At 39.8% G+C, this 14,299-nt stretch overlaps 1 protein-coding gene and 1 non-coding gene across 8 annotated transcripts in view; both read left to right on the forward strand.

Annotated features, from left to right (window-relative positions):
- The window catches only part of CNOT1 (CCR4-NOT transcription complex subunit 1), a 103,518-nt gene that overhangs the window by 16,016 nt on the left and 73,203 nt on the right, over window positions 1-14,299 (forward strand). For all 7 annotated transcript variants that reach the window (XM_047834785.1, XM_047834788.1, XM_047834787.1 and 4 more), the window contains exon 2: window positions 9,932-10,207. In XM_047834785.1, coding sequence (XP_047690741.1) covers window positions 10,106-10,207 — 102 coding nt within the window. In that variant the 5' untranslated portion in view covers window positions 9,932-10,105. The remainder of the gene's footprint in view (window positions 1-9,931; window positions 10,208-14,299) is intronic.
- On the forward strand, window positions 2,328-2,434 carry LOC125153861 (U6 spliceosomal RNA). The gene has a single exon (XR_007147603.1). It is a non-coding gene; the product is annotated as a U6 spliceosomal RNA (small nuclear RNA).

The raw sequence follows: 14,299 nt of genomic DNA on the forward strand, positions 1-14,299 counted from the left end.
AGCCCAGAGCCTGACGCGGGGCTCGAACTCACGGACCGCGAGATCGTGACCTGGCTGAAGTCGGACGCTTAACCGACTGCGCCACCCAGCCGCCCCGGTTCTCAACTTTTAAAATGCATAAGAATCACCTGCAGAGTATGTTTAAAATACAATGTTCTGTATTCTTTTTATTTTTTTAATGTTTATTTTATTTTTGAGAGAGACACACAGAATCCAAAGCAGGCTCCAGCCTCCTAGCTGTCAGCACAGAGTCTGATGTGGGGCTCAAACCCACAAACTGTGAGATGATGACCTGACCCGTAACTCACTAAGCCACTCATGTGCCCCTGTACTCTTTCCTTGAGGATTTTGATTATCTTGATGTAGGGTGGTGCTTAGGAGTCAACGGTTTTTTATTTCTTTTTTAAATATTTATTTTTGAGAGAGAGAGACCAACAGAGCATGAGCGGGGGAGGGGCAGAGAGAGAGGGAGACGCAGATCTGAAGCAGGCTCCAGGCTGTGAGCTGTCAGCACAGAGCCTGATGCAGGGCTCAAACTCAAGAGCCATGAGATCATGGGGTGCCTGGGTGGCTCAGTTGGTTAAGTGTCCAACTTTAGCTCAGGTCATGATCCCGTGGTCCATGGGTTCAAGCCCTGCATCGGGCTCTGTTGCTGACAGCTCAGATCCTGGAGCCTGCTTCAGATTCTGTGTCTCCCTCTCTCTCTGCTCCTTCCCCACTCACGCTGTTTCTGTCTCTCAAAGTTGAATAAATGTTTAAAAAAAAAAAAAGGCCATGAGATTGTGACCTGAGCTGAAATCAAGAGTTGGACACTTAACTGACTGAGCCACCCAGGTGCCTCAGGGGTGTGTGTGTGTGTGTGTGTGTGTGTGTGTGTTTTAAGTAATCTCTACACCCAATGTGGGTCTGGAACACGTGACCCCAAGATCAAAAGTCATACGTTCTTTTGACTAAAGCCAGCCAGGTGCCCTTCATCTCCCAGTTTTATACACATTTTTTTTTCCATAATTGTTTTAGTGTAAAAATCTGTATTTATTCCATTAAGCCCCTTGTGGTATATATATAGCACCTAAGCTATGTCCATGGCATAAAGTTAGGCTCAAGTGTTTGAATTAATAAGAGTGCCATCTTTAGCAAATGAAGATATTTATAAAGTATACTGGAATAAACTGGAAGGAGATCATTTTGGACATTTTATATAATCCTCATAAGGAATGATAATAGTTTTTCCATTAAAAGTATTTTAGGGGCACTTGGGTGGCTCATTCAGTTAAATGTCTGACTCTTGATTTCAGTTTAGGTTATAATCTTAAGGTTCATCAGTTCGGGCCCAGAGTCGGGCTCTGTGCTGGCAGGGGGGGACCTGTGGTGATTCTCTCTCCCTCTTTCTCTGCCCCTCCCTTACTTGCCTGCTCTTTCTCTCAAAATAAAGTTAAAAAAATATTTTCAAAGCTTAATGAATTTGAGCTTGTTTCTGCAATCAGATTTATGTTGGTTTTTATGCTTCAAAGCCTACGTCATTTTAATCTTCAAATTATTGACAGTCACCGTCAAAGAGAGATCTCATTTGCATGAATAAAGTTGATACATTTAAAAACATTTTTAGTGTCATTCAAAGATTTAGAATTGAAACATTTAAATTTTTTTTAATGTTTATTTATTTTTGAGACAGAGAGAGACAGAGCATGAACGGTGGAGGGTCAGAGAGAGAGGGAGACATAGAATCTGAAGCAGGCTCCAGGCTCTGAGCTGTCAGCACAGAGCCCGACGCGGGGCTGGAACTCACGGACCGTGAGATCATGGCCTGAGCCGAAGTTGGATGCTTAACCGACTGAGCCACCCATGCGCCGCTAGTTGTTTTTTTTTTTAAAGAGTAACTTTGTTTGTTTGTTTGTTTGTTTTAAAACAGTTTATTTATTTTGAGAGAGCACTGAACAGGGAAGCGGGGGGGGGGGGGTGCGCAGAGAGAAAGAGAATCCCAAGTAGGCTCTGCACTGTCAGCGTGCAGCCTGAAGTGGGAGAGAGATCATGACCTGAGCCAAAATCAGGAGTCAGACACTTAACTGACTGAGCCACCCAGGCACTCCATCATCCCCATTTTTTAAAAAAAAATTATTTATTTTGAGAGAGAGAACAAGCCGGGGAGGGGCAGAGACAGAGGGGGACAGAGAATCTGAAGCGGGTTCTGTGGTGACAGCAGAAAGCTCAATGCAGGGCTTGAACTCATGAACCCTGAGATCACGACCTGAGCTGAAGTTGGACGCTTAACCTGACTCAGCCACCCAGGCGCCGTATCATCACCCCCAGTTTTATTAAAAATTTGACCTGTGCTTCCTACAGCAGCACATACACTAGACTTGATACGGTACAGAGAAGATGAACACGGCCCCTGCATGAGGATGACACACAAATTCATGCAGTGTTCCATATTTTTTCCATCATGTCTCAAAGTAAAGTCTTTAAGAAAGAAAAGAAAATCACATGTACAGAGAAATTAATAGTACAGTGAACAGCCAGTAACTTCTTCCTAGATTCAGCAATTAACATCTTACCATAACTATTTTCTCTGTTATTCATATATATATTTTTATTGGAGTACAGTTGACACACCGTTACATCAGTTTCAGGTGCACAACATAGTGATTTGACAACACCATATGTTATTCTGTGCTCACCACAAGTGTTGCTACCATCTGTCATTATACAACATTATTGCCATACCACTGACTGTATTCTCTATGATATACCTTTCATTTTTGTGATTTATTCTATAACTGGAATCCTGTACATCCCACTCCCCTTCACCCATTTTCCCCATCTCTATTCATATATTGATACTGAACTGTTTTATCTCAAATACTTGAGCATGCATCTCCTGCAAATTAAGACATTCTTGCATAGCCAAAGTACACCTAAAATTATTAAATACTTTTATAATATCCAATTAATTAAAAAACTTTGCATCAATAGCTTTTATTTATTTAAAAATTTTAAACATTTATTATTTAGAAACAGAGACAGAGTATGAACATGGGAGGGGCAGAGAGAAGAGGAGACACAGAATCTGAAGCAGGCTCCAGGCTCCAGGCTCTGAGCTGTCAGCACAGAACTGACGTGGGCTTGAAACCATGAGATCATGACCTGAGCTGAAGTCAGACGCTTAGCCGACTGAGCCACCCAGGTGCCCCTGCCTCAATATCTTGTATAAGTTTTTGTTTTGTTTTTTATTTTATTTTTTAAATTTTGCACACAAGAGAGAGCACACTCACACAGCGGGGGAAGGGGAGAGGGAGGGGTGGGTGAGAATCTTAAACAGGTTCCATGCGCAGGTCTGCATCTCACAACCCTGGGATCAGGACCTGAACCAAAATCAAGATTCGGACACTCAACCAACTGAGCCATCCAGGTGCCTCTTATTAATATTTTGAGGAACTTTCATACTGTTCTCCATAGTGGTGGAATCACTTTACAATCCCACCAGCAGTTCACAAGAGTTCCCTTTTCTCCATATCCTCTCCAGCACTTATCTCTTCTTGTCACTAGCTGTTCTTAATGGTGTGAGATGATATTTTATTCTGATTTTGATATGCTTTTCTCTGATGAGTAGTGATGTTGAGCACCTTTGCAGATACCTGTTCGCTATTTTGATGTCGTCCTTGGGAAAATGTTTGTTCAGTTCCTCTGCTTATTTTTTAATTGGATCGTTTGTGTTTTTTTAATATCTTTACTGAATTGTTTGAATTTTTATTTTTGAAGTTTATTTTGAGAGAGAGAGAAAGAGAATGCACAGCTGATAAGAGGCAGAGGGAAGGAGAGACAATCCCAAACAGGCTCTAAGCCTTCAGCACAGAGCCCAGGGCAGGGATCAAACTCAGAAACTGTGAGATCGGGACCTGAGCCAAGATCAAGAGTTGGAAGGAATCCCAACCAACTGAGTTACTCAGGTGTCCCTGTATGAGTTCTTATGTTAACCCTTTATCTGGTACATGTTTTGCAAATACTCTAATTTTGTAGGTTGCCTTTTCATTTTGTTGTTTGTTTTGTTGTGCAGAAGCTTTTAATTTTGATGTCGCATTTGTTGATTCTTTTTCTTTTGTTGTTTGTGCTTTTTGGTGTGATCTCCAAAAACATCATTGCCAAGATCAGCACTGAAGAGCTTATTTTGTATGTTTTCTTTGTGGTATCAGGTCTTCTGTTTAAGTTTTTAATCCATTTTGAGTTAATTTTTGTGAGTGTGTAAGATAGAGGTCCACTTCCATTTTTTTGCATGTAGCTTTCCAGTTTTCCCAGCAGCGTTTGTTGAAGAGACTGTCCTTTCCCCATTGGTTGTTCTTGTCCCCCTTATCAGATATTAGTAAGCTGTATATACAAGGGTTTAGTTCTAGGCTCTCTGTTCTTTTCATCTTTGTGTCTATTTTTATGCTATACTGTTTTAATTACTATAGGTTTGTAGTATAGTTGAAAATCAAGAACTGTGGTGCCTCTGGTTTTTTTGTTCTTTCTCATGATTGTTTGGCTCTTGAGGGTCTTTTATGGTTCCATACCAATTTTAGGACTTTTTTTTTTTTCTATTTATGTGAAAAATGCCATTGGGACTTTCATAGGGTTTGTGTTGAGTCCAGGTGGCTTTGGGTGGCATGGGTAGTCTAAGAGTATTAACTCTTCTAACACAGTGTCCTTCCACTTGTTTGTGTCATCTTTAATTTTTTTTTCAACACTGTCTTGTAGTTTTCATTGTATAGTCTAGGGCTTTCATTAAACTCCGTTAGGAAATGATGATTTTTAAAAAGCGTTTCTCCTGATAATTCCATTTGAAATACAGTATTTCAGGCCTTTAAGCTTTTTTTTTTTTAAGTTTGCCTATTTTATTAATTTTTTGTTTTAAATGTTTATTTATTTTTGAGAGAGAGAGACAGAGCATGAGCAGTGGAGGGGGGCAGAGAGAGAGAGATAGAGGGAGACACAATCTGATACAGGCTCCAGGCTGTGAGCTTTCAGCGCAGAGCCTAATGCAGGGCCTGAACTCAGGAATGGTGAGATCATAACCTAGGCCAAAGTTGGACACTTAATCTACTGAGCCATCCAGGTGCCCCACAGCCTTTAAACTTTTACGTTTACCACATTTTTTTGCACTGAATTTGGATTCCTGTTATTTGCTTTGCCCAATAATATAAAAATAGTTTAAACTTTTTTATTAAAATGTTTTTAATGTTTATCTTCAAGAGGGAGGGAGAGAGATAGAGAGAGGGACACTGTGAGTGGAGGAGGGGCAGAGAGAGAGGGAGACACAGAATCTGAAGCAAGCTCCAGGCTCAACAGGCTCTCAGCACAGAGCCTGATATGGGGCTTGAACCCATTAACTGTGAGATCATGACCTGAACCAAAGTAGGACACTTAACTGACTGAGCTATCCAGGCACCCTGTAAACTTAAAAAAAAAAAAAAATGTTTATTTACTTATTTTAGAGAGAGAGTGAGTGAGTGGGTGAGGGAAAGTTAGAGAAAAAAGGGAGACATAGAATCCCAAGCAGGCTTTGCACCATCAGCACAGATCCTGACGTGGGGCTTGAATCCATGAACTGGGAGATCATGACCTGAGCTGAAGTCAACTAACTGAGCCACCCAGGTACCCAAAGTTTAAACTTTTTAATGAAATACTCTTGCTAACAGTAAACATGAGTCAAATTTCTTTGATTTCTTTTGGTCCTAAAAAATAGGGGTACTTTGGTGGTTCAGTTGGTTGAGTGTTCAACTCTTGGTTTTGGCTCAGGTTATGATCCCAGGGTTGTGGGATAGAGCCCTGCGTCAGGCTCTGTGCTGACCATGGACCCAACTTAAGATACTTGCCCCCCCTCTCCCGCCCCCCCCCACCCCTTCAAATAAGAAATAATACACACACACCCACACACCACTCTGCATTGTCCATCAAGGATGTACAGCATCTGTGTTCAGTAATTATTTGAAATAATTTGTTTTCATTGTGTTTTATGTAATCAGTTTGACACTCAGGTTTATTTGTATTTGGTTGTGTTTTTTCCTCAGGAAAATTTTTTTTAATGTTTATTTATTTATTTATTTTAAAATTTTTTTTCCAACGTTTATTTATTTTTGGGACAGAGAGAGACAGAGCATGAACGGGGGAGGGGCAGAGAGAGAGGGAGACACAGAATCTGAAACAGGCTCCGGACTCTGAGCCATCCGCCCAGAGCCTGACGCGGGGCTCGAACTCATGGACCGCGAGATCGTGACCTGGCTGAAGTCGGACGCTTAACCGACTGCGCCACCCAGGCGCCCCAGAATGTTTATTTATTTTTGAGAGAGAGAGACAGAGTGAGAGCAGGGGATGGACAGAGAGAGGAGGAGACACAGAAGCAGGCTCCAGGCTCCGAGCTGTCAGCACTGAGCCGCGGAGTGGGTCTTGAACTCACAAACTGAGATTGTGACCTAAGCTGAAGTCGGATGCTTAACCAGACTGAGGCGCCCCTGATTGTAGTTTTTTTCTTAATTAAATTTCAAATGTGGAAGATAATCACGTGATTCAAAAGTCAAAAACATACAAAAAGGTATACTTGCTGAGTTTTCAATCAGATTTGTATGCCTTCTACCCTTTTCTCCCTTATGGGTAACCAATTTGATTAGTTTGTGGCTTATCTTTCCTGTATATTTTTTGCAAAAAGCTAACTCTATATATGTCCACATATTAGAAGCAAAAAGTAGCATATATAGAAATAACAGTTTATTTTCTTATTTAAAAAAATTTTTTTAATGTTTATTACTATTATTTTGTGTGTGAGAAAGACAGTGCGAGTGGGGTAGAGGCAGAGAGAGGGAGAGACAGAATCTGAAGCGGGCTCTAAGCTGCCAGCACAGAGCCTGACATGGGGCTCAAACTCACAAACCTGATCATGACCTGAGCTGAAGTCAGATGCCTAACTGACTGAGCCACCCAGGTGCCCCTAGAAATAAGAGTTTAAAGGCTAGAATACTATATACGTTGTCCAAGATATTTATTCGGCCACCAACTCCTAGCCATTCCTTTGCTATGACAGCTATTGCTGCACTGAATAATACTGTACATGTTGTGTGTATGAAGGTCTGTAGATTTCTAGAAGGATTCTTTATTTAGGACTTAAACTTTTTTTTTTTTTTAAGAGAGTGAGAGCGAGCGCACAAACTGGGGAGGGGCAGAGGGGAGAGACAGAATCCCAAACAGCCTCCCGTGCTGTCAGCAGAGAGACTGATGCAGGACCTGAACTTATGAACTGTGAGATCATGACTTGAGCCAAGACCAAGAGTTGGACGCTTAACTGACTGTGCCACCTAGGCACCCCTCGGGGTCTTTTTGTAAATGGAATTTTAAGTGAAATCCTGTCTGTAACCACTATGGTTGAGACCTTATTTTCTCTGCATTCTCTGCACATAGGAACGTAGATGTCTTTATTTAAAAGATGCAATCTTGCTATTCATAGTTGCAAAGCTTTTCACTCAGTGTCATGGGTATTCTTTTATGTTAACACTTAGAAGATTAACTGTAATCCACAGTGCTTGGTATTCCTTAGAGTGGATGCACAAGAAACAATTTGTAGTGTTCAAGGAGGAGTCAGCAAAAGAGACTGAGAAGGAGAGACCAGTGAAAAAGTACATTTTAGAAACAAAGTAATGTTTGGAGGGACGGGTCAGGTTTTGTTTTTTTTTTTTTTTTTTTTTTTTTTAAAGATTTTTGCCAGCTAGGGTGATCACATGTCTTGGTTTACACCTGTTGTCTGGTTTAACTGGTTACACCCTTTACTTTCAGAAGTGTTTTGGTTTGGTTAATAAATTATGTTGTCCTTCTAATATAAGGGCTTGGAATTGGTCATAAATTCATTAACTTGTTCATATAATGAATATTGGGTTTTTGAAACTTGTATTACACCAGTGTTTTATTGTATAGCAGTCTTTAGATGTTAACGTGAAAAGGTTGTACCCTTTACCATGAAGCTTTTATCAGAAGAGATGGTGTAGTCAAAGTACCAAAACCTCAGTTTTATTAGAGGAATTCTGAGAAGGTCATTCAGTATTTGTTTTGCTGTACCATATCATAAGTAAAATAAAATTTGTGCTGTCCCATGGGTAAAATAATAACTGAAACAGGCTGGGGTGCCTGGGTGGCTCAGTCACTTAGACGTCCAGCTCTTGATTTCAACTCAGGCCATGATGTCACACTTGACGAGATCAAGCCCTGTGTGGTGCTCTGTTGACAGCACTTAGCCTGCTTGGGATTTTCTCTCTCCTTTTCTCCCTGCCCCTCCCCTGCTCTCTGTCTCTGTAAATAAATAAACATTAAAACACTTAAAAAAAACAGGCTGCCATAGTATCTTTTCCATGGTGTAGTTATTCTGTTCCTTTGTATCAGCCTTTTAAAAAAAATGTTTACTATTTTGAGAGGGAGAAAGAGAGCACACAAGTAGGGGAGGGGCTGAGAGAGAGGAAGAGAGAGAATCCCAAACAGGCTCTGGGCTGTTAGGGTGGAGCCCAACGTGGGGCACCATGTGGGGCTTGAACTCACGAACTGAAGTGAATGGTGAGATCATGACCTGAGCCGAAATCAAGAGTTGGACGCTTAACAGACTGAGCCACCCCAGCGCCCCTAATCTTTGTGAATTCTCTATATCTTACCTGGTGAGTTCTGATTGTAATGAAATTATGAGCCGATTTTATAGAACATGAAGCTTTGCATAAGTTCAGCTCCTTGTATTCAAAGATTTTTGTATTTCAGCAGCAGTACTTGGTGAATGCTTAAGAAGAACGTGTGGGGGCAGCTGGGTGGTTCAGTTAAGTGTCTTGACTCTTGATTTTGGCCCAGGTCAAAATCTCAGTTTGAGATAGAGCTTTGTGTTGGGCTCTGTGCTGCCAGTGTGGAGCATGCTCAGAATTCTCTCTCCCTCTCTCCCTCCCCTGCTTGCACACTCTCTCTCTTTCAAAATAAATATTAAAAGAAGCTTATGTGTTTTTTGTTTTTTGTTTTTGTAACACGGAATAGTTCCTCTGACTCAGCTTGTGGTTGGAATTAAACTGATAAGCATCCTGTGATTTTAGCTATCCTGCTGCTTTGGGCTTTCCTTTCTAAATTTTCCTAATAAAATTTTCAATACTGTGAGAAGGAATTTGGGTTATGGAGTCCTTATTTGCCTTTAAGACAACCATTCAAATACCTAAAACATAGATCCTAAGGTACAACTTTAAGACCAAACCATCTGATTCTGTAGCAGTCTATAAGGAGTAAAGTTAATAAATGGGGTCTTGTAAATAGGTTGTAGATAGTGTGGGAAGAGAGAATGAAAATGTCATTTGAGTGTTCCTTTCCATCTATCCTAATTTTAAGTACGTTCCTGCTGTTCCTAAGGGTATAGTATAAATAATCATTTTGAAGTAGATAAAATAGAAATCTCAGATATTATAGGTTGTCTCGCTAAACAAACTTTTGGGGGGGGTTCTTTTTCTATTGGCCCTAAGTTTCAAACTTGGCATCGTCTATAAATAGTGTTTGAGACATTTTAATTTTGTTTTTCCTAAGTCCTTAGTGGTATTTCAGGTATTAAGATGGAGAGATGGTGGTTGTTTAACTCCTTTTCCCCTAAAAATAAAAACTAATTTGGGGACACCTGTGGGTGGCTGAGTCAGTTAAGCGTCCAACTTCGGGTCATGATCTCAGGTCATGATCTCACCGTTTGTGGGTTTGAGCCCCACGTCGGGCTCTGTGCTGACAGCTCAGAGCCTGGAGCCTGCTTTGGATTCTGTGTCTCCCTCTCTGTCTCTGCCCCTCCCCTGCTCACACTCTATCTGTCTCTGTCTCTCAAAAGTAAATAAATGTAAAAAACAAAATAACTATTTGAAAATCTGAAGTGTTTTCTTCTTCTTCTTCTTCTTTTTTTTTTTTTTTTATAACACAGGTGCCATGTTTCACAACAGAGTAATACCCCTGGTAAAGAAGAACTGAAGACACTGCACAGACATCAGATATAGGCTAATTACAAAGAAAGCATTAACCTGCCTCTGAGGTGACTAAAGGGGAATAATGGTGATTTTGCGCCGGGCTCGGCCGCCTGCTTCCGCCCCAATCAGCAATGAATCTTGACTCGCTCTCGCTGGCCTTGTCTCAAATCAGCTACCTGGTGGACAATTTAACCAAGAAAAACTACCGAGCCAGCCAGCAGGAAATACAGCATGTAAGTAAACTTAGAAAACAAGTACCAGTAAAGGAATGAGTATGTAGTGGAAAGAAGGTTCTCCGCAGCTTTAATACATAAAAGAGATTTATCCCAGTCCTTTTTTTGAGGAGTCACAGATTTTAGTTTTTCTATACAACTTATGAAATATCTTGTTTTGGCCTACTCCCCATCTTTTCTAGCTACAGTTTGAAATTGAGGTATACTTTACAAAATGTAAAACTCACCCTTTTAAAATGTGCCATTTGGTAGTTTCCAGTAATTCACAAAATTACTTGATTATCACCATCTTTGAAAATATCTTCTTCATCTTTGAAAGAAATGCTTAACACTGTGAGCAGTTGCTCTTCCATTCCCTCCTCTCTCCAGCCGCTGGCAAGCACTAATCTTTCTGCTTTTATGGATTTGCCTTTCTGGACATTTCATATAAACGCAGTCTTACCAGATGTGGCCTTTTGTGTCTGCCTTCTTTCACTTATCACAGTACTTTCAAGTTTCATCCATGTTGGAGCCAGTGTCAGTACTTCATTCCTTTTTATGAATAATAATAATAATAATACTGTGTTAATATTATTCATAATAATGAACAATAGTCAATTCTATGAATAGTCCTCATTTTGTTCATCCAACCAACGAATATATTTAAATTTGTTTCCATTTTGTGGCTTTTGAGTAGTGTTGGCTTTCGGTTTTTGGGTGGATATTTGTTTTTAATTTTTTTGTAAGTTTATATATTTTGAGAGAGAGAGAGAGACAGCATGAGTCCGGAAGGGTCAGGATGAGAGGAGAGGAGAGAGAGAATCCCAAGCAGGCTCTGCGCTGTCAGCTTGGAGGATGATGTGGGGCCCGAACTCCTGAAACCATGAGATCATGACCTGAGCCGAAACCAAGAGTTGGATGCTTAACTGACTGAACCATCCAGGTGCCCCTGTTTTAAGTATTTAGTATATATTAAATAATGGAATTTCTAGGTCATATGGTAACTCTAAATACCTGAAGAACTGCCAGACTATTTTCTAGAGCACTGGACCACTTTTCAGTTCTACAAGCAATGTAGAAGGGTTCCAATTTTCCCTCCTCTTTACGAACACTATTCCCATTTTAGGGAGTGTAAACAGGTATCTCATTTTGGTAATATAGATGATGATGTTGAACATCTTTCATGTGTTTATTTTTGTATCTTTGGAGAAATGTCATTTCAAATTCTTTGCCCCTCTCCCCCCCGCCCAGGTTTTGCCTTTGACCCCCAATTTTAAAAAGCTATTGTTTTCAAGTACAGGTTTGACTTATAGAGCATTTCATTCAATCTTTTTGAAAGTTATATAGTATACCTTTGTTTCAATGATGGTACCCCCTTCGCATCAATAAATCAAATGGCACTATACTTAGAATTGTATATATTGTTAAAATAAAACATACTAGTTGTGTGACAGTAGGTCACTTCTCTGAACCTTATTTTCCTCACCTCCAAAATAAGAATAAAAATAAAATCTGCCTGACATCCTTGTTAGGATTAAATGCAATAAGTGGAGCACCTAATACGGTTCCTGTCATAAGCATTATTTTTAAAAATGCTAATTCTCTGCGTAATAAATTACAGTTATTATATAAGTTAAGTAGTACACTAGTACAAGTTTGTAAATGAAGTAGGTGCCTAATTGAGCTAAATCTAAGAATTAAGAGTTTATATGGAAACTTTTTTCTCTTTTGTTTTTGGAGTGTGTGTGTAGAAGTTGTGGTATAAGTTTATTTTTAAAGTAGATTAATATAAGGGCACCTGTGTGGCTCAGTCAGTTAAACGTTCGACTTTAGCTCAGGTCATGATCTTGTGGTCCGTGGGTTCAGGCTCCGTGTTGGGCTCTGTGCCGACAGCTCAGAGCTTGGAGCCTGCTTCAGATTCTGTGTCTCCCTCTTCTCTGCCCCTTCCACACTCTGTCTCCCTCTCAAAAATAAATAAACATTAAAAAAAAAAGTGAAAAAATAGTAAAAGACTTCTCATCCTTTTTTATATGGTGGTGTATGATAGTGTTCTACATCTTGGTTTTTTTTTTTTTAATTTACCAGTCTCTTAGAAATTATTTCTTAATCCAAACATGAAAAGTTTCTTCATCCTTTTAAAAGGCTGTATAGGAAACCATCGTATTGATGAATTGTAATTTATTTCACTATTGAGGTACATTTAGGTTTGATGTGTGTGTGTGTATCCATCCTATCGACAATGCTGTTATAAGATTGTTTTTTACGTGTGTGTTAGTTGATTTGTAGGATAAATTCTTAGAAATTCAAGCTTAGGCATCTCTTCTACTTAGTTTTGTTTTTTTCTCTTTTAATTTTTTTTATGTTTGTTTATTTTTGAGACAGAAACAGAGCATGAGTGGAGGAGGGGCAGAGAGAGAGGCAGACACAGAATCTGAAGCAGGCTCCAGGCTCTGAGCTTTCAGCACAGAGCCTGACACAGGGCTCAAACCCACGAACCATGAGATCATGACCTGAACCGAAGTCGGACGCTTAACCGACTGAACCACCCAGACACCCCTTCTACTTAGTTTTCTAATGGAAAAGCTCAGTTCTTGGAATTACTCAGTTCCTATTTGCTTTTTTTCCTTTTCATGTAGTATTTCAGTGTATGTAGTACATTGAAATACCAGCACATTTGTATGCTTACAGGACTTAATGCATTTGATGCTACTTTGATGAATTAACGGTGCTTGAGTTCATTTTTCTAATACCTTCACAGGTCCTTCTAGTACAGAACAAAATTCAAGCTTCTCAGTCTGAGTTTCAGGACCCTTTATGTCATTCTAAATCCTGAAATTCTCATCTTTGAAGAATCCAATCTAATAACACTTCATCAGTGAAGACTTAACCCCTTTTTTCCTTTATTTGGATTAATTCTTTAGGATAAATTCTGAAAGCTGTGCTGGTCTGTGACCTAAGAATTTGATGAAACTACTATTTAAGCATCTGCTGTGTACCATGTGTTATTTATTTATTTTTAGTCATTTTTTAAAAGTTTACTTAGAGAAAGCTCCAATGGGAGAAGGGCATAGAGGAGAGATTCTCTTGTGATTTGATGTGGGGCTCGAACTCACGAACTGTAAGATCATGACTTGAGGTGAAGTCGGATACTAGATTGAGTCACCCAGGTGTCCCTAGTCAGCTTTTTATTGAAGTAATATGTATATACAGAGCGGTTCACAAATCATAAATATGCAGGTGACGGGTGCCTGGATGGCTTAGCCTGTTAAGGGTCCCGCTCTTGATAACAGCCCAGGTCAAGATCTCATGGTTAGTAATATCGAGCCAAGCATCTGAGATTGAGCCCTGTGTTGTGCTCTGCATTGACCGTGTGGAGCCTGCTTGAGATTCTCTCTCTGCCCCTCCCCTGCTTGCACACTCACTTGCACACTCTCGTAATAAAGAAACTTAAGAAAAAAAAAAGACACGGGTGCCTCAGTGGCTAAGTTGGTTAAGCATCTAGCTTCGGCTCAGAGCGTGATTTCAAGGTTTTTGAGTTCAGGCCTCGCATTGGCCTTGCACTGGTGGTGTGAAGCCTCCTTGTGATTCTCTCTCTCTTTCTCTCTCTGTCCCTTCCCCACTGGTGTACTCTCTCAAAATAAGTAAATTTAAATTTTTTAAAAAATTAAATAAAAATAGACGAATATTCATAAAATGAATATAAATCTGCATAACCATGCAGATCAAGAAAAATGATGGTAACATCTCAGAAGCCTCTTTTTAAGGTACTGAACATATCATTTATGACCCAGCAGTTCACGTCTATGTATACAATAAAACAAATTCATGTGCATGTTCATCAAAAAACATGTATTGCAATAGCCATGCTGGAAATAACCCAATCGTCCATCAGTAGCAGTGAGATTATTACGTGAAACAACATTGATCTTACAGTGTTGTGTGAAAAATGGTAAACATTATGTCAGTTTACTCGTTGTTTGTGCATACTCCGTTCTGTTACCATTTCTTCCTAGCAACTGTTCAAACACTTGTAATGGTGCAGGTATTATTTTTGATGTGAATTTATGTCAGTTTTCACCTTCTCCTCATAGTCATGCAGGGTAGGTATTACTC

This window comes from Prionailurus viverrinus, chromosome E2 (genome assembly GCF_022837055.1).
Source record: "Prionailurus viverrinus isolate Anna chromosome E2, UM_Priviv_1.0, whole genome shotgun sequence".
In the NCBI taxonomy this organism is placed as follows: Eukaryota; Metazoa; Chordata; class Mammalia; order Carnivora; family Felidae; genus Prionailurus; species Prionailurus viverrinus.